Below are 25,840 nucleotides of genomic sequence, written 5' to 3'. Positions count from 1 at the left end.
TTGCTTAATGGCACACCAGAAAGAAACCAGTATTGCCAGAGCAGTACTTCATATATGCCACAGACCAATATGTTCACATGAAATCCCTTACACCTTAATAGCCATAAATCACTAGCCCATACTAAAACTAATGGGTGCATGGTAACGCTTCTGTTGTTCTGACTTAACAGCCTGACTGAGAGCAGTCACACTTTATTCAAAGTAGTATAACCACATTGAGCCTTGTAGTCTGATCCGATTTAAGAAAAAGTATGCTTAAATGTACTTTTATTATCTTTTGTGTTGTGTTTGTTGTGCATTTTGTCTCTGGTTCATTGACACCACAAACAGTAAGGACAGTAATGTCAGAAAGAGCTAAAAGAAGATAAAAAGCTGCTTACAGCTGGCTGATTATTCTCTGTGGGTTCGTGTAAGCTGTGAGCGACCCCCATTGCATCACATAGTTATTTGATTCACTGTTAATGTAAAACATATTGATTGGCCGAGCTTTAAAGTGTGACATTTTGCTACATGTTGAGTCTTCCACTCAGGCTATAGAAAAGTGCTTCCTCTGTCACCCAACCATGCCTCCAAACAGGGCCGGTGTTTGGCATAGATCTAGGGCGCCAGATCTGGGGGGGCGCTGCGCTGGTAGCTCTGGGAGGGAAAAAACATTTTTGACCGTTGGTGCTCATCCTAATTTTCGGCCTAGATGTAACAACATTCATAATTAAGTAAATGTAACACCCTTTTCACCCCGGTTACACGTTTCATTTGCCCTGTACGATGGGCGCTGTAAGTGATGAAAGTGGGGGATGTTGGCTTATCAGGCGCCCGCAGCTCACAGCCAAAGTGTGAGTGAGCGTGGGAGCGAGCGAGGGAGAGAGAGAGGGCGCACCGGTACCGGCGGCGGCGCTGTTGTTATTAGCATCTGGTGCTAGCTGCTCTAACGGATATAAGAAGAAGATGTTTCTACAACCAGGGTGGAGGCTGAGAGGCTCAGTGAGGTAAAGGACTCTGAGTGTTTAGATAGTTCACTTTAGTCTAAGTTATCTCAGTGGGTCTCAAACGGTTTGATCACAATTTATGTAAACAAATATTTCCAAGGCAGTCCTTTATAATTATTGGGATAAAACAGGTTTGAAATAATTTCAATGTATACTATAGGACAGTAAACCAAAAATATCGTTTAAAACTGGAGAGATAAAAAAATATGCATAAATAAATAAATAAATGTTAACTGGTAAAATAAGATATAAATGAACAACAAAAATAAAATAAGTTACATTTATTTGTTATTGGCTATGGTAGGTTATTGGTTATGTTCACATACTTGTTGGATTAATAAAATGCAAACCGATCTTTTTCATATGGGTGTTTAAAGTTGTACCCCCTAGATCTAGTCTCTAGTAAGTGTGTGCTCAAAGTGCACCAGATTGAAATCTCGCTTAGGGCATCAAATTGGCTAGAACCGGCCCTGCCTCCAAGCCTGGGCCTAATGTAAGCACATTTTTTTGTCATTGTGGGCGAGGTTGTAGCCAGAGAGCAGGGCTCATTCCAGGGCACCAAAGATTGAAAAGTGGCCTTTTAATAAATCAGATCTTATATTTCTTAGACTGTTCATATAGAGATCTACTGAGGTCTTTTCTGTGTCAGGAATTGCAACAGAAGGGGTTGGTCAATATTTTTCGTTTTTTCGTTTTTATGTATGCTCGTGGTGTGACCACATTATTAAACTGTAAACTTATTTATTCTATAACTTATATATGTGGTTCACAAACAAACTCACATGTAAGGAGAGAAACATTCCTTTTAATAACAACATATAAACACTGCTCTTATTTATTTAGATGTGTCTTTCTGAAACATTAGGAATACATTAGCAGGTTATTGGGTGGTTTTCCAAAAACTCTACATCAAAGTATTTCAGCATTTGCTTTAAGCATGCAGAGAAGCATCAATAACCCTGGCTGCAAGTTAAACAACATAACAGCAAAATAAGGTAAAACTGATGTAACATTCAGGCAATTAGTCAAAAACAATGATAAAAACAAGTACCAGTTGCAGCACTGCAGAAAATAATCAGGCACAATCCAGATATCCATACATTTCATTTTATTTAATTTTTGTATATTGGATCACACTGCACTGTTTAACCCTCAATATTGAGTATAAGTGTTTTGACTAATTGCCTGAATACAGCATTTGTGTCATTCAACACAGACAATGCAAGAGAAATAACTTAGCAGAGAGCATGGAAAATTAATCACACCAAACAAGCCGAAAGTTTTAACACAGTTGACTCTTTTACTACCGCGAGTGCCAACAGACTACTTGAACAGTTTGAACAAGTTTTGATAATTGTCCAAAACAGCACATTGTTTTTAAATAAATGTGACGGACACAGACCATTTCAACACCATCTGAACAACGCCTACTGCCACGATAACGATCAATCTAAGTTAGCACCATATTGACTGCCTTGAATCTTGATACACTCTACAATGAAGAGAGGAAACTCTGTTGTGTCGCTGACATTTAATAGCAGTCTGTGTGCACACACACACAGATATTAATCTCCTCAGGGTTAGTGCTGCCATTTAAGAGGATGAGGGAAGATAATAGCCCTTTTGAAAGCTGAATAAAAATAGCACAACTTTGGTGGGCATCCAAGTATGATCATTGGTCTACAGAGAACTCAAACTCTTCCTGCAAGTAGAATCCCACACATTGTCTCAGTCATGTTTCATGTGTTGAATGAAAAATCTTATGACCAAAATAGAGATGAATGATGATAGAAGATCCCATATGCTGACTTGCCAAAGGGTTGTGCAGGTAACTTGACTGAAAAATGTGTAATTCTCAAACACATCACATACAAATAATGGTAGCATATAAAGTATATAAAGGCACGTATAGACTGTTTTCAAAGGATAGGCACCCATAATCGCACAGTGTACGTGGTAAACCATTTCCTTTGCTTTATATGAATCTTAAGACGCATGAAAGGGTACAACTACAGTATTTTACAAGAGAAAAGCAAAGATAACAAAAACATTATAAAATCTTAATTTGATGCATCAGAATTAGGTTGTATCTCATTTCTTATATGGGACCACATTTGTGTCACAAGCTCTCGAGTCAGTAATGCTTTAATGGTTAGGAAGCACTGGTCCAGGATAAAGTACTGACTCTTATTGACAGCATGAGCTGCACATTGGCATTTTTGGATTTGCAATTCACAAAACCCTTGGTAAAGCATGTGCTGAGTGATACTTATTGTGTAGGCCCTGACTGGCTGCAGGGATAATGAAGCACAGTCCACTCAACAAATCAATATTTCAAGGTTTTCTTAGCACAACAGGTGTAACAGACAGGCAGGTTCCTGAGTTTTGCATTGCTGGCAGATTTAAGGAATTGTGAGATGTGTTTGTGTGGAGAAATTCGGGAGTGTACTTTACATGGATTTCAGCATATCATTTCAAATGTCTGTCCCTTTTTGCTTGACAACAATCTTTCTAGCATCATTTAATTCCAAAAGATAATGTATAGACCTCAACATCAGAGAATAATTCATCCAGTTCATTAACAAACACACTTTAACAGTAACAGTACGGATATTTTATGTAATAAGACATCCTCACTGATACATATGCTGTGTGTGTGTGTCTGTTTGGTTGGGGGTTGGGGGGTAAATCTAAAGAGCCTACAGCTTTAGGCCTCAAAATGCTTTTTCGTTGTCCCAGATAACACACAGCAGTGACGAATCCCAATGCACAGAATTGGACTCAAACCACAAAAAAGGGTCGTCTAAATCGTCTAAAATCAAGTGCCTTAAACTGAAGGGACTGCAGAGGACATAAATAATATGGAGCTGCCGTACAGAACGCGCTGTTGTTGAATTGCAGTCTCTGATTGATGCCAATGCTTTATTCTATGTGATCCGTCCACAGCCAACACCTGAACATCCACCCATGATCAGTTCATGTTTACCCTGCAACATGGACATCTGGATTCATTATTGATGCTGTGTTGGTGCCGCTGCATGTGGATAGGGTGGGTTTGGCGCACGGGGAGTCGCCTCTGAAAACCCCATCACACACAAATCTGAAAACCTTTTTAACACACACTCGACTCTGAACTGCATGTATTCACATCTTGAATGAAAGATGTGTCATTTTTTTTTGGCCCCAAAAAAAACAACGCCTGAACATGCTTCAGGTGTGCGCTACCCGCAGAAACGAGACTGCGATGCTGAGCCAATGCAGCGGCAACACACGCCCCTCCGCTCCGCTCCGCTCCGCGCTGCCTGCCTGTGAACACACACGCACACACACACACACACACACACACACACACACACACACACACACACACACACACACACACACACACACACACACACACACACACACACACACACACACACACACACACACACACACCGAGCCCCCCCACCCTCCCCCGCCTCTTTCATCGTCGACGGACACACACATCCGAGTCTGGACCGCCAAATGAATGAGCAGTGAACACATCCTGTGCTGTGAAAATGAATCTCGATTATACTGGATGGTCAAATGTGCAAACGCAACCGTGTGACACGTTTCAATGAGGGGAGAGGGGGGGGGGGGGGAGAGAGGGGGGGAACGGGGCCGCGTCTACGGGCGTGCGTGCAGCTGGGTAAAATGTTTTTTTTTAGGTGGGCGCCCTTCGAAGCCTGAAGGCACACATGTAGAATATGAATGAATACAATCACACATCGCTAAGGTGTATATCATGAGCTGTGTTTTTTTTTGTTGAGAGGGGACACATACACTTGTGGTGGTCTACTTACGCACTGCCTCCTTTTTAGGGTCCAGGGCACTGGCAGTCTGCTGTATCTGGCCTATTTTGTTCTGGAGGACCCAGACCCGCTGATTGGTACTAGTGATGTCGTTTTCCAGCTCCTGAAATAAGGAGCAGGCGTGCCGGGCCAGGTCGGACAGCTGTCGCAAGGTCCGGGACAGAACCACGTTACTGATGGCACACAGGTCCTCTAAAGGCAGACCTTCATCGTTGGGGATCTGGTTCCTGCACAGAAGCTGCGGCTCCACAATCCTTTTGGCAAATGGCATTTTGCACGCCAAAAATAATATGAGTTGTAAGCCAAATATAAATCCCCACTGCCTAGAAGAAAAAAGGAAAAGGGGGAAACAGACAACATCCAAATATATAAATCCACGAGAAACCCGATGAGGTTCGGGCCGACCGCGCGTTATCCCCGGGCGTCAATCCAAAGTTCCCAGATTCTCCTTGAGATCCTCCATCCTGCTGCTTGTTTCTGGGGATCTCTCACACTCCCGCTCACACACGCACACACATGCACACACATGCAGGACACAGCTAAGCCCAGGTCAGTGGTGTGAGGATGCGTGTTGAGTCTGCGATCATGGGTTGCCTCCGTGCAGCGTCAATCCAGCGAGAACGACAAGGAAACATCGTCCAAAACTTTCAAAATAAAACCTGTGTCCAGTGAAATGATAGACATTGATGGACTGGCAGGCCTGCGGAATTGATAGAAAATACAGTAAACATAGGCATTGATCACATATAAAACAACAACATAGGAAACATCTTGAAAAGGCACACATTTAAATACACAACATGAGTTTCATATTTAGTTTGCACGTCTTAAGCTTTTATTTTGTAGTTCTTCCCTTGCTTTTCCGGTGTTATTGTGGTTACTTTTCAAGGAATTGATGCAGCCTGTCTCTGTGGCCTGTACAGTTTACAGGCTGAGAGGATGAGAGGGAAGGCTGAGGGAAAACGTGGAGATGTGGACACATGTGGACAGGGAGCGGTCAGGACAATCTACCTACAGCTACACGTTTCTCCTCACGTCAGAACACACTGACTGAGGAACCTTGTATAACAACAAGAATGTATTCAGACATTCTGACAGTAGCACTGAGGACATATGTTCATTCTTATCCATTTTCAATATCAACCATTGGCACGCACATGACAACCCCTCGACCAATGGAGATCCAGTACTGCACAGCACACACTTTGATCTATAGATTTAAGTTATAGGAGACAGCCAAGCTCAAATTCAACTTGACAATTGCAGGTAGTTAATAATTAACATTTCCCACTATATGACAGGATTCAAAAGATACAGTAGATATGGAAACTGTATTTTTTTGTCTGATGGCTTTCTCCATGGGGACCTCAAAGTCTTTATGCCGGCACACAAACATACAAATATTTTCCTTTCCTTTGACACTACAATGTTTACCAGTTAATGAGAATTGATCTAAAAAACAACAAAAATAACTATGCACTTAAAGTGTTTACCAATCAACTATATCAGCATTTATTTATCCATGGATGCTACTTTTATTCCCATATTATGACCTGAACATCCACACCCCAGAAATATATTCTTAATGCATTTTATCTTTGCCTTATGATTCATAATGTTGAAGACAGGCTTGGAGTAATGACACTGAAGAAAATAAAAAATAAAAGACAGATTGGAAACACTTTTGATTGCAGTCTAAAACTTTAATTGTTATGTCTAACACCTTTACAATACGAGTTGAAAACAAGAATCTGATGTTTGAACCTGTAAAACATTCCTTTTAATCCAATTATCTAAACATTAAATATGGCAGTATGGGGGAAATTATATCTGTTTTTATAGGAATATGATGTTCCTGTCAGATCTGTTTTCTTCACATGTCTCCCGCTGGGTTTAAAACAAAGCCTACTTGTAGATGATTATATAAGGAGACAGGACCAAATAATATTTAATGCAACCCATTGCAGTGTAAACCAGTAGAATATCATGTTGTTCATCACTGTGCAGTCTGTATTATCCTGCTCAAACACTGAGACTTTAAATTGTCAACTTCTCAGAAAAGTTCACATACAGCAGCAGCATATACTGTAGCCGAACGATGTCCAGTGAACACATTTATTTTTGCTGAATGTGAGTTTTCCAGCTTGCTAAGCCTGGCTGTTGTGTGTTTCATTCACTGTGATTATCCTATAGCCTCTAGGCTCAGTCCGTATATAGACGTGTCTGCAGGAAACTTGCTGTTGCAGCAAATTTGAGGCAGCACAAATTAACAGGAACCTGTCATGGGCCTGTTGAAAATGCTCTCTTTTATTTTGAATGTGGGGGACATTAAATTGCATGTAAGCCTCAAATCTACATAAAGAGGTCAACTGACATTAGAAGTGAAATGCAAATTACTACATTTACTTAATTTTGAGGCACTTTTACTTTACTTTTTTAAGGGAAAATAACAAATGGATATGTTTTTTCTATCAAGATAGTTTGACATGTCACAGAAGGAAAACACAGTTATATAATAAAGTAAATTACATTTAGCTGCTGCAGTTTCAGGGCCCTGGTAAAGTGTCTGCTGTTACACTGCGTGACAACTGTGCTTATCACACTGTGACAAGTCAAATTATCTGCTCTGAAAAAGAAGTACAGGTACAACAACACCAACAAATATGTCAACCATGCACAGTCTGTACACACTCAAACACCATAAGTGGAAATCCCTGTGTGAGTTGATACAAAATACATAACCCAATGTGTGATCACTTTACTATCAAACAGTATTATAAATAGTTAGAATTGGCTCCAGGCAGAACAGCTTCGACAAAAAAAAATGCTGCCTTGCGCATCAGTTGTCGTGATCTACAGTTGTTTTTAGTTTGCCTATTCTGCCTGTCACATTCAGCCCCTGCATCTGTGTTTAGCTTTACGGCCATTCTTCAACTGTTCACCTCAGACACCTGACTCTCTCATTCACCTGCTCACCTGTTTCCATCGTCCCAGCCCTGTCAGAACAGACATATTCCCCACTCATTTGTCAGGTTGTCATTGTTTCTTTGTTCCCTTGTTTTCCAGCCGCCTGACCCCTGACCCCTGACCCCTGACCCCTGCATCCTGTATGCTGTTACCTGGACCCGCCGCCGGCCTGTCTTTTGGTCTGCCTTTGCCTGCCCCATTCCTGCTACCCTGTGGACTCAATTTGTGTTTGAACATGCCAGTAAGCCTTTGTATGTTTGTTCACCCTGTTTCTTGCAGGCATTGTCTGCATTTGTGTAAATGTTGCCTCACACCTGCATGTCATGGCAATCAAATGTATAAAAATGCCTCACTGACAGCTTAACAAGTACTATTTTCATACATTAAGTTATACAAATCACTTAACAATGTTTACATTAGGAACATAGCTTCTTGAAACTGTATTTTACACCATGATATTGCTACTTACTTATTTAAGTAAAGCATCTCAGACTGACAAATGTATTAAATTGTTCCTTAAATACAGTTCAAAGTTACTTGTACTATGTCACTATTTCCATTTAATGCTACTTCTTTACTCAATTATTTGACTGCCCTTTTTACTGTACAACATTAATGTGACCGTTTTTTATTTGGTCACTTACATATGAACCACATTAAGGAGAGGATGCTTCACTACAGATGTTTCACAAGTTAGACAGACATGAACAATTGTGGGCTTTGTCCACAGGAAGGGGCTGTTGCACCAAATGAAATCCGGGGAATGTAAAACAGGTGCACTGCCTTTTGAGTGTTTGGCAAAAACAAATCTCAGTTAGGATAGTTGCACCGAAGGACAAATAAAAAAATACGAAATAAGAATGAATCCTAATACTAATGAGGGTCAAGCCAATGAATGAAATGATAACCTGAGGCAAGTTTACTGATTGTTTAAATAGTTTTTTGATTGATTTTTATCAGAGAAAGAGAGTATTAAATAATATTTTAGTGTTGTAATAAAATGACAATAATAAACCTTGCCCCCGTGCCTGATCACATCTTATCAGTATTTAGGACCTAACAGTGCGTGACTTGCTTTTTATCTCGTGCTGGGAAATCTACTGCCACCATATAGAGGCTATTATTATTTCCTGTTTCTTTAACTTTCCCCCTCAAAGTTAATGTTTGTTTAGGAAATGACATGTAGCAGAAGCCAGGTGCACATGAGAATACATCTTTCATCTGCGTTCTTAAACTAAAGGTAAGTTAGGGATAATAATAACTTGATTTTTATTAATAAACTTTCAATACAAGGTAAAGTCTTGCCAAATTATAAAATAAATCAGCATTATTAAACATTTCGAAATAATTCGAAACCGTTTTGTCGCTGTTCCTCTGAGACATCCTGCCTGTAAATGAAAACTCAGATAAACCCTCAGTTATGGCTCTGCTGTCCAAAGGCCAAGGCAGCGCAGAGGTAATTGAAACTGTATAACAGAGGACAGTGTCCCTCCTTCTCACAGTTTTAGTCGTGTGTTTTCATGGAGTTGAAGAGATGTCTGCTAGGGTTCTTGTAGCGTTGCTGGCTGTGTCCTGCACTGTTTCTGCTCAAACAGCTCTGGAGAACCAGGCCAAGGAGTTCCTGCAGAAGTTCGATGAAGAAGCCACTCAGCGTATGTACCAGTATTCGCTGGCATCATGGGCCTACAACACCGACATCAACAAGGAGAACTCAGACAAACTGGTAAGCATTCAGAGATTGAGTAACCACTAATTGACCAATGCTCACAACAATATTTTGATGCGACTCTTTACATTCTTACCAGTCTGAAGCGGGGCAAGTATGGGGCAAATTCTATGCCAACATGTCAGAGGAGTCCCTGAAATACCCCATCGCAGAGATCACAGATGCAACAATCAAATTCCAGCTCATCTCTCTACAAGACAAAGGCTCTGGGGCCCTGTCCCCGGACAAAGCTGCACATGTGAGATTATTACAATGTTTCATTTCATTCTGTTAAATATGTTCTCTTCATGTTTTTAAAAACTGCAAAGACACATGTTCTGGACTGCTTCCTCAGTGCTTCATTACCTAAATATTGTATCCTTGTGTTCTCTTTTTTAAATCTGCTTGTAGCTGAGTAAGGTAATGAGTGAGATGAATACGATCTACAGCACAGCAACAGTGTGTCTGAAGGACGACCCCCTTAACTGCCAGACTTTGGAGCCAGGTACTACTCTGTTAATAAGGAGCGGTTACGCTGACGTGGCTGCCTCCTACTGTCGGCCGAAGTCAGATAAAGCAGTTTATAATTAACAAAGCCAATAAGAAAAAACAAAAAATGTATTAATGTTTTTGAACAGAAGTTTAACAACAAGGTCTAACAAATTGTAATATGCTTTTTATGCTGTTTAGTTATTTTATTTATAACAAAAAACACATTAAAATACAGGCTCAAGCGTCAAAAGTAACTAATTAAATTCATTCAGGTTCAATAATTAGGTACTTTACTTCAGTATATTGATTGCATGCTTTTGTGTTCTTACCTATTGCTCATTTCACTCAACTTTATTTATGTGACAGCTATTGGTAATAGTTACTTTTCAGTCATCATTAACATCACTGGCTAAACTACCAAACTGTTTATAAAGTAGAGCAGGTTAAACCAGCTCCAATGTGACCTGTTGAATCAGTTGTAGATTTGAGGGAGAAACAGACATGTATACATTGAATAAATGTACCGTCAGTGATTTGTGTGTTGCTCTGTTCACAGGCCTGGAGCATGTGATGGCCAACAGCAGGGACTACTCTGAGCGTCTGCATGTGTGGGAGGGCTGGAGGAGAGAGGTTGGGAAGAGGATGAGGCCGATGTATGAAGACTATGTGGATCTGAAGAATGAAGCTTCCAAACTAAATGGTGATACATCATCATTTAGGATGTGTAATTTCTCAATGTTTGAATGACATGTGCTGGTTAATTCTGATTTGAAAGTTAATGGAGCTTAAAGCAATGCTCTTTCATTAAATCTGGTAGAAAAACCTTGCCTATGGATCTGAATATGGATAAAAGCTAATAAACATACATGACAGGTCCTCTCTGTGGGGGAAACGTCTGTAGCAATGGAGAGTCAGGACTCAAAGAGACACGAGGAGAGCTGGAGCTTTGATGTCAAACACTGATGGTTTATTTGGAGCTTCGGCCTGAGAATTCACAAGACAAGTCATCGAGCCACGATCTGACCACACGGATGAGTTGCCACAATCAATTCTGAAGAACTCTACCCGAGACCCATGTATTTAGCTAGTTCAGAGAGAATAATCAACATTGTGCATAACAAGATAGAATCATATCACCTCTATCAGCTGACGCCAACAGGCAGGATCAGGGAGACAAAACACTGAGAGCACAGCAGCCAAGGTTGCAGGTGCGTGTGCTCAGTCAGGACAGTATGAACTGATCAACTGGGTCAAAGTTATGGGCCTTGGAAAATATTTCCCCAACACTCTCAATAGCTCTTGTTACACAATTTGTCATACCTCTAACTCATGTAATACCAGCAATGCCACCATGCAAAAGGGATTGGGTTACAACCATCAAAACAAAACTCTTTTTATGTAAAGTTTACGTAAACTGAAATATGACTTTTTTTTCCTATTCTTGATCTTTTTCCCCACACTGCTACAGGTTTTGAAGACTACGGATCTTACTGGAGATATAACTATGAGACCATCGAGGAGGACCCTAAGTACAAGTACACCAGAGATCAGCTGATGGGAGATGTCCGTTCTGTATACAAAGAGGTACGCGTCATATTAGAGGATTTGTGTTTCAAAGCTTCTAGAGTAATGTACAGTTATGGATTGTATGAAGTTATTACCAACATATAATATTGTTTTTTTCCTAACAGATCATGCCCTTATACAAGGAGCTGCATGCCTATGTGAGATCCAGGCTTATGGAGGTCTACCCAGGACACATTGATGCAGAAGGACCTCTGCCGGCCCACCTGCTGGGTGTGTTTTTCTTGCTTCCCCAAACACAAAAAGATAGTATTCAAATAGTAGAATTGTACGAAAGGGGTCAGTTGTAAAGTAGTAGAGCAATTTGCAAAGTCCAACATGCAACAAGAAATCTGTACTGTAACTCAGGTGTGCAGAATGATATTATCAGAAATGACATCAACAAATGACCTTACAGTGAATTCAACGTCACAATATAAAGAATACAGCTTCGGAGCTGTACGATTTGATTGTTCATTGAAGTTATAAGTCACAATCTGTTCATTGCTCCCTATGCTATTCAGGACTGCTACTACCACGATGAAAAGTCAGAATGATAGAAATGCCTTACAGTATATGTGCAGTTTGAATTTGAAGAGAGGCTGTGATTTTGAGATGGGTTAAGACATAAATCTGATCTTTGTGAAATTGTTACTTAGTGATTTGTTTCTGGGGAAAGGAAAAGAGAAATGCAACAGATGTAACATAATGTAAATAGAGAGTTTAGCTGAAACTGCAGGAAGAACTTCTTAGTGTGTACTTAAAGTGAAAACAATTATTTTTGTGTTAATTGTTCAGGTGACATGTGGGGAAGATTCTGGACCAACCTGTACGCTCTGTCAACCCCTTACCCTCACAAAGAAGATATTGATGTCAGCGACACTATGGTGAAAAAGGTGCAGTACAATTACTTGATCAGTAATGATGGTTTATTCAAAAATATATACATTAGATTGCATACAGTGATAAAGGTGAAAAGAAACAAGATATTTAAATCCTCTATTGGAAGAGAAACTGTCTCTCACATGTCCATTCGAATTTCAGGGCTGGACTGAGATTCAGCAGTTTAAAGAAGCAGAGAAGTTCTTCATGTCTGTGGGCCTGTACGAGATGTTCCCCAACTTTTGGAATAACTCCATGCTGATAAAGCCTACAGATGGAACAAATGTTGTTTGCCACCCCACAGCCTGGGACATGGGAAACAGAGAGGACTTTAGGTAGGAGAAATCCACAGACATGCACATATACCATGCTCATATAGTATCAGATAAAGAGCCAAATCTATCACCATCTCTGTTGTTGAAGTGGCTGATTCCAAAAGCTTTTATGTGCAGTATGTGCAAAAAACACTAATTGAAAGTGAACACTTAACATTTATCTATATTTAAAGCATAAAGCATATTTATCTAAAACACAAACAGCTGTTTTAAAAGATTTACAAGGTTAATTTGCGCTGTGTTTTCAATAATCTTACTGGCAATCAGTACATGGGAGCAGTATAAATGAACATGCTGGAAAACTTATGTTGATTAATCTCTTAGTCATTGTTTCTTGCTGATAAAGATAAGCAAAGCTTTATTGTTGTTAATTATTATTCCATATCATTGCCCAAGCACTGACTCGTTCAGAGGTTGGAATGTTTGTAGCACCAAAGCAACGTATACAACATATTTACCAAAAAAGGCTTCAGGCTCGTAAAGTCTCGGTTTGGATTGAAATGGCTCAACATCTTAAACACTTTAGGATTCAGTTTGTTGTACCTGACTCATCACACATGCAGTGCACAGGTTGTTTTATTGACTCTATATCTGATATGGCGTCATGCTAACTGCTGACATGAACACATTTCGTTGCGATATCTTCAGGATCAAAATGTGCACCAAGATCAACATGGACGACTTCCTCACAGTGCACCATGAGATGGGTCACAACCAGTACCAGATGGCTTACCGTAACCTGTCCTACCTCCTGAGGGACGGGGCCAACGAGGGCTTCCATGAGGCGGTCGGAGAGATCATGTCCCTCTCTGCTGCGACGCCAAAACACCTGATGGGCCTCCATCTCCTGCCTGCTAACTTTACTTATGATAATGGTACTGTACATTACATTGACAATTATCAAACCATATAAATAGTTGTCCTCCAAAACATTAAAACTGCTATATTCAGTACTTTTAAAATAACACAGGATATAAGGTGACTATGGGCCCTTGTGTGTTGAATCTGAATAAGGTCCAGATAGATTCTGAGACACAGACATCTGTCTCTGTCGCTCTGATCAGTTGTTCAGCTACACTAACAGTTAAGTTAGTGTTAGCTAACAGCTGTCCATAACCAAATTTAAAGATATGAATAAATCTTGTTTATGAGTTATGAGCCAGACAAAAGTTATAACATCTTCATAGGCTCTCAGTTACGCTGCTCCTTAACCCCTACAGAACATTCTGTGGATAAACGGCTATCCACAAATAGGTGGTTAAAACAATCTGGTAACTTTTGAGTAACCCAGTCTTGTTTTATAGCTCTATGTCAACACTGTTAATGCAAGTATTTAGTGTGGCCAAAAGCTATGAAAGTCACCAAACTGCAGAAACAATATGAAATTGTTTCTTGGAGGTGGCAAACACATAGAAAATTCTTTAAAAATCACAGCAGGTATGACTAATGTGTTCCTGGGTGCTGCCCTCGAGTGGCATGTAATTAAAATAGCTTCAGCACCGTTGGGCCACCATGACAGAGTCGTCACACCCTGATTCACCTGTTTACTGGGGCGAAACCAGATGATAAAGCATAACATGACCTTGGGCTCTCTGCTAACTGTTATACAAACTGTCATCTACTTACAGTGCCGAACATAGGTGTCATAAACAGCATATCAGACGCAGAGGGGTAACACACTGAAGTGTTTCCAAAATTAGAATTGTGATAAATGCCCTTTCTAAAGTTCAGAGCTGAGGTTATTGACTTGACATGCAACTTTCTAACCATTTTCTCTCTGTATATTATACATTTTTCTTGTTTTTTGCCTTGCAGAAACAGAGATTAACTTCCTGCTGAAACAGGCACTCACCATCGTGGCCACGCTGCCGTTCACCTACATGCTGGAGGAATGGAGGTGGCAGGTGTTTGCAGGGAACATCACCAAGGATAATTGGATGAAGCGCTTCTGGGAGATGAAGTAAGCACAGACTTTCATGCAACTTCTTTAAATATTCCAGCTAATTATGCAGTCAGTGAAAATTCCCGGGTCTGATATGATTACAATCAAATATAGTAATGCTATTAACACACTGCAGGCAAGCATTGTTGCTTTCCTGCAGGTCTGAGGTTACATCATCAGCCTGTATGAGTGCTGACTCTGTTCCTATGACAGGAGGGAGCTGGTGGGGGTGGTGGAGCCAGTGCCGAGGGACGAGACCTACTGTGACCCCCCTGCTCTGTTCCATGTTTCCGGAGACTATTCTTTCATCAGGTAAAGATGTTAGGCTTCACGTCAAGACAAGTAAAGGCAACACCTGGATTTATTTCCAAATCAGCTTTTGAGGCTACTGTTTTCAGTGTGATCAGTTTGTTCTTTTAAACTTATTTTCAATTAAATTTGATGCAAAGGTACACCTTATCTCAAGGAGCAGAGCCCTTTCTGAACATCTTATATCGCTAACATTTCAAAATCAAGAACGTTTCTTCTTTTATCTGATAAACTAATACTGCCCTTATTAGTTGTCTATACGGTTCAGTTCTTCCCAAAATATTACCTATACGAGTCTTGACCACTCACATTGCCACTATCATTGGCACAGCAACCAAAGCTGGAGGGCAGAGAGTGAACAACAAAGGCTAAACTTTATAACTGACCTTCAGTAGAGTAAAACATGCGCTGTTCGAATGTAAGCTTTTAATGGTTATGTCCGTTGGCTGCATAAGCAAAAGGAAGTACCTTAGGAAATAGTATGTTGGTATCCTTTTTGTATAACGTTTAGGAATGACAAAACTGGGTCCAGGTTGAAAACATGACCTGTCTGTGTGTGTGTGTGTCTGGTCGTGAATACAGGTACTTCACAAGGACCATCTACCAGTTTCAGTTCCAAAAAGCGCTCTGCCTGGAGGCCGGTCACACAGGATCTTTGTCTACATGTGACATCACCGGTTCTAAAGTAGCAGGAACCAAACTGAGGTACAGACTAAATGTATTTTGTTGATTGTCCATATAACAGTTTGAAATCAAATAAGAGATAATGTCATATTTCTGTTTTTGCTGTAGCACATTACGTGATTGTGGTAAACATGTAGAGATACAGTCGTCATTTATGTTCCTCACTGTTTTCTGTTAGGAATATGTTAGAGCTGGGAAGATCCAAGTCCTGGACCAGGGCTTTGGATACGATCTCCGGGGATGCTAAGATGGACGTCCGCCCCCTGTTGGACTATTTCCAACCTCTCCATGACTGGCTGAAGGCAGAGAACGAGAAAAACAACAGGAATGTAGGCTGGAAGACAACAATAGATCCTTGTGAGTACAACACTTTCAAGAGTATTACCACTAAATTAAACTAAATGAATTTGAAAAACGTATATGTACTTAACATTTTGAATAATATTCGTATTAACTTTTATTTAAAAAAAATGAATAGGCCTAGGCCTACCACTATTATGTCTGTATGGTTATAGTGCCACCGCCACCAGCTGGTTAGCTTAGCTTCACACCAGGGTTTCCGTTAGCCGGTTACAGTTTTTAGCTGGTAACATTTAATAAAAACCGGTAAATTCAAAACCTGCCGGTCAAAATGTCCGGTAATAATTAGGGATGCTCCGATCGATTGGCCGCCGATCATTATCGGCCGATATTCACTCTTAATAGTTTGATCTGTGCTCTCTATAAAGGCCGATCAGGAGAGCTGGATCTGATCGATATGGACATAAACGCGAGTGAAGTATAACCGAACGAGAGAGAGAGAGATCAGATCAGCTACTGAGTCTGACGGAGACACGCAGCTCTGCATGATCACCTGAAGCCCACTGTTTAGCGAGCTGCATGAGAAACTGACGGGCTGTCAGGAGAGAGAGAGGAGAAAAGAGAGGATCCGTTTCTCCCGTGTTATTATTCAAAGTTAAAGTGGACCTATCATGCTATATTTGAATAATATAGTGTAGGACCATACCTATATAAGGCATATTTATACCTTTTTTTTTTTTCAAAATACCAAACAGATCATGCATTTTAGCCATGCCTCATTTTGCTCAATTTGAAAAATGTTAGCTCTGTTTTTGCAAGGGCTGATTCTGTGAGAACAGCACCATCTACAGGCCTGGCATATGTACTACAGCGTCTCCAGCGCTTTCGAACGGCAATGGCTGTGGCTGTCTCCTCCTGATTGGTGGAGTTGGCCCAATAGCCGTAGCGCCACTGTCCTGACGTCAGGACAGTGTTCAAATCTGGATCAGTCTGTATCAGATCCGTTGCAGCCCCTTTTTTAGAGATTTGGGTATGGAGGAAAATAGAGAGGGTTGTGTTTTCTGACACTTGGTGAGTTCCCTGGAACACCGGGGACACATATTCATGTATAAAAGACGTACAAAAGTGCATTTTGCATGATAGGTCCCCTTTAATGTATACTTTTGAATAATGTACTTCATCTACTACTAGTTTGTTTGAATGTAATAATGATGTTGTTTGTTGTTTGTGGAATCATTTATTGAAAAATGAATCTGAATTTTTCGATCTGTTACGATTATAAACTAAGGCAATATAAAAATGACTCCCATTAACTGAGTTATAAACATCAGCATATCCGGTCATAGTCCGGTAAATACCTGCTAACGGAAACTCTGCTACACAATTATACATACCACTATATAGTCTTAATGGGTGAGTTTCAGTTTTGTTTTATTAATTTCCCAAAATGCCAAACTATTACACCTCTCTTCTTGTTTGCTTGGTTTCCTGCACATCAAATTCATCTGCCAAATCATGTTTATGAGCATTTAAGTCCTCACTAAACACAGTTCATTGAATACTTTTGGATAGCTTCTTGAGAGGCCTATAATTCCATAATCTCGGGATTTTTTGGTGTCCGTCAGGAACTGAATTTCAAAATAAAAATAACCGGAAACAGACGTAGGCCTACTGTACTGTATGCGTGGACAAACTATGACCTCATCATTACATTATAACTGTGACTAAGAGAGGAAGTTTTTGAAGAAGTAGAAAAAACACAAACTTAAGTCACTGCTGTTTTCATGACAAATATTGGCATGACCAAACCAGAGTAAAATGACTAAAATGCGCGTTTCCTGATAGAACTGTGTGATTGCAGCTTCCTAAGATTTTTACTCTGTACTCAATTGTTCATGACTAATAATAAGCAATAATTCTTGTAATTAATCAATGCCCTAAGAACTGAAATAATTGAAATGTTAACTTAGGCGCTGTCACTGTCTGTTCATGTGACCAGACATTGGTGGCTATTTCATGATGCCTTCAAGAGCTATGGCAGTTTAAGTTAATTAATCTATGGCAACCATATTTTGCAAAAATTAATACATAATACATTAAAATAACCTTCATATTTCAAGATGAAAAAAGTATTTGATTCTTTTTTGTAACAGATTCAGGGAATGCAATCAAAGTGAGGCTGAGCTTGAAGGCTGCTATGGGTGATAACGCTGTGAGTATCATTAATCATTATCAGAAGTGTTATTATTACAGGATAAGGGTTACAATGTCTTGCTACACGTGATGTGAAGGTTGCCCCTTTGAACTTCAGTCAGTTTTATCAAAATACTCAACTATAATGTGTTTCAGTATTCCTGGAACAACAATGAGCTGTACCTGTTCAAGGCCAGTGTTGCGTACGCTTTGAGGCAGTACTACAGCCAAAAGAACCAGACCCTTCAATTCACGTCAGTATCATCCTGGGACCATGAAATATGAAAACACTCTATGCTATGTTCTGTTTTAAACTGACATTGGTTTGTTGCCACACCTTTTGAGTGGGTTTTCTTGTTTTTTTGCCTGCAGAGCAGAGAATGTCCTCACGTATCAAGAGACTCCCAGGATCTCCTTCTACATTGTGGTCACCAATCCAGCAACTCCCACCACATACATCCCCAAGGCTGATGTGGAGGCTGCCATACAGTGAGGCATTCAACACACACATGTATTGTGATAACATTCTGTATTTGATTGCAATATACTTGGTTTGTTTTACCTGAATGTGTCAAGGACTAAGAAGCTGTAATAGTCAGTCAATGTACATGTACTGTGATTCATTTTCAGTCACGCTTGTTCTGGGGATCGCAATCTTTGTGTGTTCTACTTTTGTCCAAACTGAAATATCTGATCAACTGTTTGATTGAATGATTTCGTTATCCTGTCATGCACACATGGTGACCGACCCTCACGAGTCAAGACATAAAAAAACAGTTGCAGTGGTCAAGCATCCAATTTCATACCAGAACACTTTAGTTTGGTCTCAAACTAAATACTCTGCCTTCCCTCCAAAGCCTTGCAGATAAAATCTACCAATAAAAGGCTCACTCAAGGCTAAAAAAAGCACAACTCATATTATTCAAAGTCATCCAGATAAAATCTCAACAAACATGTAGGTCAATTTACTAAAAAAGTACATTCGATATGTTCTTGTAGACAGAAGAGTAAAACCAAAGGTGAAGCTCATTCTGAATTTCACCTCACTTACACAGCAAACAAAGCCTCGCAGAGCTGTTTGCATCTAACAAAAGGGTAATGGTTGAATAGCTTCCTGCTGAAATGGATCAACTCAGTGTGTCCTTTCTCCAGAATCAGTTAAAATTAAGGAGCAATAATAAACCTATTTCGATATTGATCCCAGGTTAAGTCGAGGCCGAATCAACGATGCCTTCCAATTGGATGACAAGACGCTAGAGTTTGTGGGTATCCTAGCAACACTGGCCCCTCCCGTGGAGCAGCCGGTGACGGTGTGGCTGGTTGTGTTCGGGGTTGTCATGGGAGTGGTGGTGCTCGCAGGCGTCTACCTCGTCGTCTCTGGTGTCATGGAGCGCAAAAAGTGAGTGTTAGATTCCAAACTGAGACCCATTCCTACCATTTTTTCTACCAATATACCTTTTTTTACGTATCTTGTCTTGATCTGTAAAGCATGAAAAGTGCTATATAAATAACGTTTATTAAAAACTTCATTAATAACTGTGAGACATGTTGTGCTTCTGGTGTGTTTGTAGGAAATCTGCAAAGACAGACAGCGTGGACAATCCCTACGAACACGATGGACAAACTAACAAAGCTTTTGAAGAAAATGAAGATGAACAAACTGGACTCTGAATCCGATGATAATCAGAGGGAAGTCCTTAATGCTCTTAATAAAGATCAAATAACTACTACAATATGCATTTTAAATATACTTCCATGTGAATGTACATATTGTTATATTCATGTATTTTGATGCATGAATATTATACTTATTGTATAAACAATATATAGGCCTAACAAGTCCAACCTAACAACACTTAAATGATTTTGGCTGTGCTGTTTGGAGTAAACCTTTACTGTATGCAATAATGGTGGCCATTTATCTTGTCTTTTGGACAAAATAATGTATATTAAATAAACTGCAGTGTCATGCATTTCAAATTCATGGTGGTTTATAAAAGGAAAAATAATTGTTTTGTATTTGTTTTAAATATTTTATATTCTGCAAAATGCTTTAATGGTCAGACATGTTTTAAATAATGTTTGATGCGTTTGCTTGTCTTAAAATAACACATTTAAGTATCTTATCTTCCTAAACTTGGTGGTTAGGGTTTTAACACTTTTATTGTTGTAAGATGCATAAAATACAAGGGTTTACCAGTGTATTCCAAATATCAAAGTATAATAATTTATGTTGTACATCTTAATGTGTTGCTAATAAATTATAAAATAGTAAGCATTTTCCAAATATCATTTGTATACAGTATATACACATAATTATACAGTACATATACCATTGAACCCACATTTTATTTTGTTAATACATTAGACTCATGTTTATAGTTTATATATTTTTTTTTAAATGTTGCTCATCCCTCAATGATGTATATTTTAAAGTGTTGAACAAATAAAGTTACTATCACTTCATCTTGATACTCAATATACATTTTTTCACAAAGTTACAGCCCCTTCACAAAAAATATTCATATTTATAAAAACGTAAGTAAAAAAACCCATACACAAAACACAAAACACGTTTTATCAGATGTAGTTGTATGATGCATATCTACACACTTCTGCAATAGCAGAATTTGACACAGTGACAATTAGTCACCAGACAAAAAGAGCTCCCCTCATGTTTCCCTGTCGTTTATGAAAAAGTCACAAATAAAAATCTTAATTTTAAATAGTAAACTTGTCTGAGAACTGAGAATACTCTGAGAAGAAAGTGATTATTCATCACTGATTTGTCTGGATGACAAAGAGGAACTGTTCTTCTTCCATCCCTCCATCCATGGTGGCCATCTCCACTGAGTTGGTGGTGTTGATCTGAATAAACCAGCCGCCGTGCAGCGCTGACTCAAACCTCCGCTTTCTCGTGTGGTCGGCCCTCATGTAGAAGAGGAAGGACAGAGTAGTCTCGTCATTCATGGAGATCTTCTTCAGCTTCTTCTTCTCGCACATCTAAAACAACAAGAGACGTGAGGATATCCGTCACAGAGAGCATCACTGTTCAACATCCTGGCAGTGAGAAGATATCTATGCTTGCAAGTATCACAACCGTTCACAGCATAAAAGCATTTATTATGATTACTTATGTATAAAGTATACGTGTAAAGGCCAAAACAAATAAAAAGAAGCTGACAAAGGGCCATATATATCACAACATTCAAGTTAATGATCTCGAATTAGTCAAGAGAAAAAAAGAAACACAGATATCAATAGCAAATCTTGATTACAAAAAGTAGATTACTGGCCCATAACACAAATGTTCATTGTGTGACATTTGAGACAATTCCGATTCCAACAAAGCACAAGTTAAAAAAAGTGAACCCAAGTCCGAGACCTGACTTAATTACTACAGTTCCTAAACCATTTCTGAGGCCCATGTCCCATTTAGGAACGATTGGTGGCAGCACCTGTTAGAGAGTAACATTTGTGTGAAAAAGCCAAAATGAACAGTACATCAAAATGGGTTGAGGGCTGTTCTCACCACATTTCCTGACCTTGAAGGCTGACCAACATAAGTGGAAATCAATCTATTTACAGTTTGTCGCATTCCAATGAAAGAAACTCTAATCTGACACTTCTGAAATGTTTTCCTCTGCCGCTCTCTTTCAACAGATGCTGTGTATAGAAAAGCAGTCAACATCTGAAACAAGTTGATCATCGACAGAAACACCACTGGCATTTTAAAATGTAACTTACACACAATGTCCACAATGTTTTAAAGATGGATTGTCATTATTTAATGGTCTCAGATGAAGAATTCTTATAATTGATTGAGTGATCCCAGACATTTTCAAAACTCAAACTGTAGGGAACATAAATGTCTGAACCAAATTTCAATGGCAATCCATCTCAAAGATTATTGATACAATTCCCTCAAAACCACACAAGTTAGCCCGGTGGTGGCACTAGAGGAAAAGTCAGATGACCACCGAGTTATCTGGGACGTAACTGCCAAACTTCATGGTAATCAATATGGCAGTTAGTTCTGGAAGGTGAACCTGTTCAGCCTAAGTCTCTAGTTATTACCTCCACTTGTAAGAAGACGCGCTCTCCTTCCTTGCAGCACCTGAGGAAGCAGTTGGACTTGCTAAAGTTTAGGACCACTGGCATTCCTCTGTCAATGAGGCTGGTCGACTTGTAGAGGTAGATGGTCATCTCCTCTGAAATAAAAACAAACATTAAGAAATGAAAAACCCATCTTTGATTACTGTAAATGTTTGCTGCTGGATGCTTCCCAAAATGACAAACCTGGATTTGGTGAAGCAAAGAGTCTCTGCGAACAGAGACGCCTGAGGTAACGGTGAGAGGGCACATGTTCGATGGGAGTTTTCAAAGACTTCAGCTGTCGGAAAGTTCCCCCCCCTCTTGAAACTGAGAGTTGCACAGAGAACAATCAAACAAAGAGTGTCTAGTCTATAATTCATACCCCTTTTACAAGTAAAAAAGAACAAGCGTGATTAATTCCTCTCTCATAATTGTATCTTCATAACTAATAGTATTATTTATTAACAGTTCTACTAATAGAAGGGGGTTTGCACATACTGTAAGAGATCTAACGTTGCTTTTTGATCAGATGTACGGACCTAATAATACATCTTTTACCCATAACGTTTATAATCCTTTCTCCGAAATTATACAAGAGGATATTTGGAGATCAATGGATGTCACTTCACTGTAAAATGTATTTTTAATCATTTCTCTCTTAACAAATATTGATTTCAGTGAGACTATTTGTAGAAATATATATTTGAAAGTAAATAGTAGGGAAGGTCAGAGACTAAAACATAACTCACCAAGCACGACCTTGCTGGATTCTGACACCATGACAACATCATTAAAGGTACACCCTGTGCCATGACATCCCTGACAGGGGCTTCCAGAGTCGCAGCCCCTCCCTCTCACCACAGAGATGCTGGTTTTCTTCATGGAAATTATGAGCAGATCCTCCCCCTCTCCATACTCCTGGTTTTCAGCTCCACAACCATCTTCCACTAAACCCCCGTCCTCCTTCTCTTCCAAGTCTTCCTCCCTCCTCATCTCCATGCTGAAACTGAATATTGTAGATTCCTTGGACACGGGATGTAAAGTATCCTCAGACGGTAAGGACATGTCAGTCTGCTCCTTCTTCCTGTCGGCCTTGTGCACCGTCTGAACACCAGAGGAAGTCAACATGGGGTCAGACTGAGAACTAACTTTGTGTCAGAACTAAATTAAAACCCCTCAATGGACAGCTACCGTACAATGTGTGTTTTAACTCTACCTAAAATGTAGATTGGACGATGTCATGTCATGTTGATATTTTTTAAGTGCAGTTTAAGCTCATGCAATATACAAACTTTATCACCATTTAATGTAAACATCTGTTAATGTCATGGGAGCTAAGTTAGCCTACACTTGTATGTCCATTCATCCCACTTATTAACAGGATAACAAAACAGGGATACTGTTTTGTAGAGACTCAACAGGATTATTTTTGAATAGGAATTCTGACAACCACATGTATTATCAGTTTGAGAAAACGAATAATATATAATGACAGTTTATCATTTGGTGAATTTCTCTCTTAAAATAATCACCAACAATGGACTGCAAAGTGTGTCCAAAGCTGCAATGTTCAGCTATCTCTGACTATGAGAATAGAGAGGAAAGTTCATGGACTCACCAGCATCGGAGTATCTTTAGCCAACGTTTGTGCCAACTCCTCGGGTGTGAGATCCTGCAGGTCCATGCCGTTTACCTGCATCAGTTTGTCTCCTCTCCTGAGAAAAACAGAACACATATGAGACTTATACTAAAGGGTTTTAGTTCAATATTGTCTGCCAAAGTTGGAACAGTTTTAGTCATTTCACAATGAAGGCGTCGGTATTTTCAGTATTTCTTGTTTTTCTAGTTTTTCTTGGGAGGAACTGGACTTAGTTGTGAAAGACTTGGTTTGTACATCATCTTATGGAGAGATACCTTAAAATACCTCTGGATCAAAGATTTTTAAATTTTTTCCGAGGCTTTAATAAAGAGTCACTTGACTATTATATCTGACATGTGAGACCTGAATTGTTTTGTCAGACCAGCAGTCTAAAGTCATACAAATATTGAAGTCACTATCATACATGAGAAAGAAAAACAGGAAATCACATTTTACGATGTGAGAGCAGCCAGTATTTGAGATTTCGGTATAATAAATGATTCAATGTTTAATTAAATAAATATTTGAACCCTTTTAACAATTAACTGTCTGATTATCTTCCTTTAACAAATACTTGTTTAATGTTAGTTTGTTTAATTATTTTATTTTATTTTACACTTTACTGGTAAGAGCTCTGTGGTCTGGGCCCGATAGTGCTTTTCTTAAAAAAAAAAGGAAATTCTTATTTGTTAGTACAAAACAAACATTTAAAAACTGTATTCTCAATACCTGACAAATGCCTTTCCTCCACTCCCTTTTTTGTACTTCATCACATTTTCCACTTCATACTGGTGCTTCCCTTCATGGATCTGGTGGACGATCAGCACGCCTCCCTTAACTTGAGGATCCTATCATTCAGGAATATATGAACAAAAACAAAATCACCAGAAATACAAAATCATATATTTCAAAATATATCTCACATATAGCAATGTTGACTAATATGATATGATATGTTGTGTCACCCACCTTCACATCCATGGTGCTGACAGTGTCCGCTGCTAAAAAGACTGAATCCGACCCCGCTGACAGCGCCGGCCTTTTAAATCCTGAAGTGTGTTTGAGCTTCTGCTTTGCATAAGCAGAAGTGGAAGAAGGACTGAGAGGTGATGTATGTGGAACTGATGCCAGAAGAGGAAGTGAATGGAGATTAGTACATTTTCAATCCAAAAGGGGGACATGGTTTATGATTTTCTTAAGAAAAGAGAACTTTCTGATTTCATCAGTTGAAGCTTTTCATTTTAGTGCTTATACAACAATTCATGCCAGCACTGTTTTTGTTATTTTACTGGATGTTCACTTCCTTAGCAAAATTGTTTAAACCCTAAACAGAGGGAAGAGGAAATAACAACCATCAGTTTATTGTAGCTATGTCACATTAGATATGGGAATTACTGGAAAAATATGACTTCCTCTGTGAAAGTTAATATCTCTGTGGTGGATATACAAGTATAGTAGGGTGGTTCTTTAATGAAGTAGAAACAGAAGTGAGAATTAACGCTTATTCACAAATTGTAATGGTAATATCACATTTTGACTTCACTTTAATTTATTAAAAAGTAAATATTGTAAACAATTAATACTTTTTAAACTTTTATATTTGTATTAGCTTAAATGTTCTGCTTTGTAAGAGTGCATCTGTCTAGTGTAAGTGGTTTCTGTCAAACATTTAGCAGTGAAAGAAGTTTTCAGATCCTTAACTATTGTGGTATTAACTAAAGTTAGCACAAACACTGTACAAGATGGAAACAGCTAGCCTGGCTCTGCCTAAAGATAACAAAATCTGTGGCCTCTACCAACTCACCTATAAAAACACTAGATGTTATGTGTACAATAGCACCATTTCCAGGGTTCATAAGTTGGACTATTTATTTGCTAGCAAGAGGAACTTCCTTGTTGACACATTCAGGAT

At 39.3% G+C, this 25,840-nt stretch overlaps 3 protein-coding genes across 3 annotated transcripts in view; 1 reads left to right on the top strand and 2 right to left on the bottom strand.

The window, feature by feature from the left end:
• nhsb (Nance-Horan syndrome b (congenital cataracts and dental anomalies)) overlaps positions 1-5,093 on the bottom strand; it is a 41,559-nt gene extending 36,466 nt beyond the window's left edge. The window contains exon 1 of the mRNA XM_034116912.1: positions 4,814-5,093. Coding sequence (XP_033972803.1) covers positions 4,814-5,093 — 280 coding nt within the window. The remainder of the gene's footprint in view (positions 1-4,813) is intronic.
• A 4,180-nt stretch (positions 5,094-9,273) lies between these two features.
• ace2 (angiotensin I converting enzyme 2) lies at positions 9,274-20,207 on the top strand. The gene is made up of 18 exons (XM_034116723.1): positions 9,274-9,512; positions 9,595-9,753; positions 9,906-9,999; positions 10,543-10,686; positions 11,455-11,570; positions 11,678-11,783; positions 12,348-12,445; positions 12,594-12,766; positions 13,415-13,641; positions 14,582-14,726; positions 14,922-15,020; positions 15,600-15,722; positions 15,880-16,058; positions 18,155-18,213; positions 18,351-18,448; positions 18,567-18,683; positions 19,399-19,593; positions 19,766-20,207. Exons 1-18 carry the CDS (start codon positions 9,324-9,326, stop codon positions 19,863-19,865), a joined length of 2,421 nt encoding a protein of 806 aa, XP_033972614.1. The 5' UTR covers positions 9,274-9,323; the 3' UTR covers positions 19,866-20,207.
• Positions 20,208-20,313: 106 nt separating this feature from the next.
• On the bottom strand, positions 20,314-24,995 carry LOC117471611. Its single transcript, XM_034116725.1, has 7 exons — positions 24,898-24,995; positions 24,658-24,776; positions 23,908-24,004; positions 23,039-23,393; positions 22,494-22,616; positions 22,272-22,405; positions 20,314-21,197 (listed from the first exon to the last, which is right to left on the bottom strand). Exons 1-7 carry the CDS (start codon positions 24,907-24,909, stop codon positions 20,973-20,975), a joined length of 1,065 nt encoding a protein of 354 aa, XP_033972616.1. The 5' UTR covers positions 24,910-24,995; the 3' UTR covers positions 20,314-20,972.
• Between the last annotated feature and the right edge of the window lie 845 nt (positions 24,996-25,840).

The sequence above is a fragment of the Trematomus bernacchii genome, unplaced genomic scaffold, assembly GCF_902827165.1.
Source record: "Trematomus bernacchii unplaced genomic scaffold, fTreBer1.1, whole genome shotgun sequence".
NCBI classification, from domain to species: Eukaryota; Metazoa; Chordata; class Actinopteri; order Perciformes; family Nototheniidae; genus Trematomus; species Trematomus bernacchii.
Note: the sequence above shows the minus strand (reverse complement) of the source record. Positions and strands in the feature narration are given on the sequence as shown.

What these genes read in the sequence shown, in the direction of transcription:
- ace2 (XM_034116723.1), top strand. Translation starts at nt 9,324, where the DNA reads ATGTCTGCTAGGGTTCTTGTAGCGTTGCTGGCTGTGTCCTGCACTGTT. An exon ending in AGGAGAACTCAGACAAACTG is followed by an intron (nt 9,513 to 9,594) that starts GTAAGCATTCAG and finishes CATTCTTACCAG; the next exon opens with TCTGAAGCGGGGCAAGTATG. An exon ending in GAAGACAACAATAGATCCTT is followed by an intron (nt 16,059 to 18,154) that starts GTGAGTACAACA and finishes TTTTTGTAACAG; the next exon opens with ATTCAGGGAATGCAATCAAA.
- LOC117471611 (XM_034116725.1), bottom strand. An exon ending in ATCCAGCAAGGTCGTGCTTG is followed by an intron (nt 22,617 to 23,038) that starts GTGAGTTATGTT and finishes TGCAACTCTCAG; the next exon opens with TTTCAAGAGGGGGGGGAACT. An exon ending in CTTTGCTTCACCAAATCCAG is followed by an intron (nt 22,406 to 22,493) that starts GTTTGTCATTTT and finishes TTTTTATTTCAG; the next exon opens with AGGAGATGACCATCTACCTC.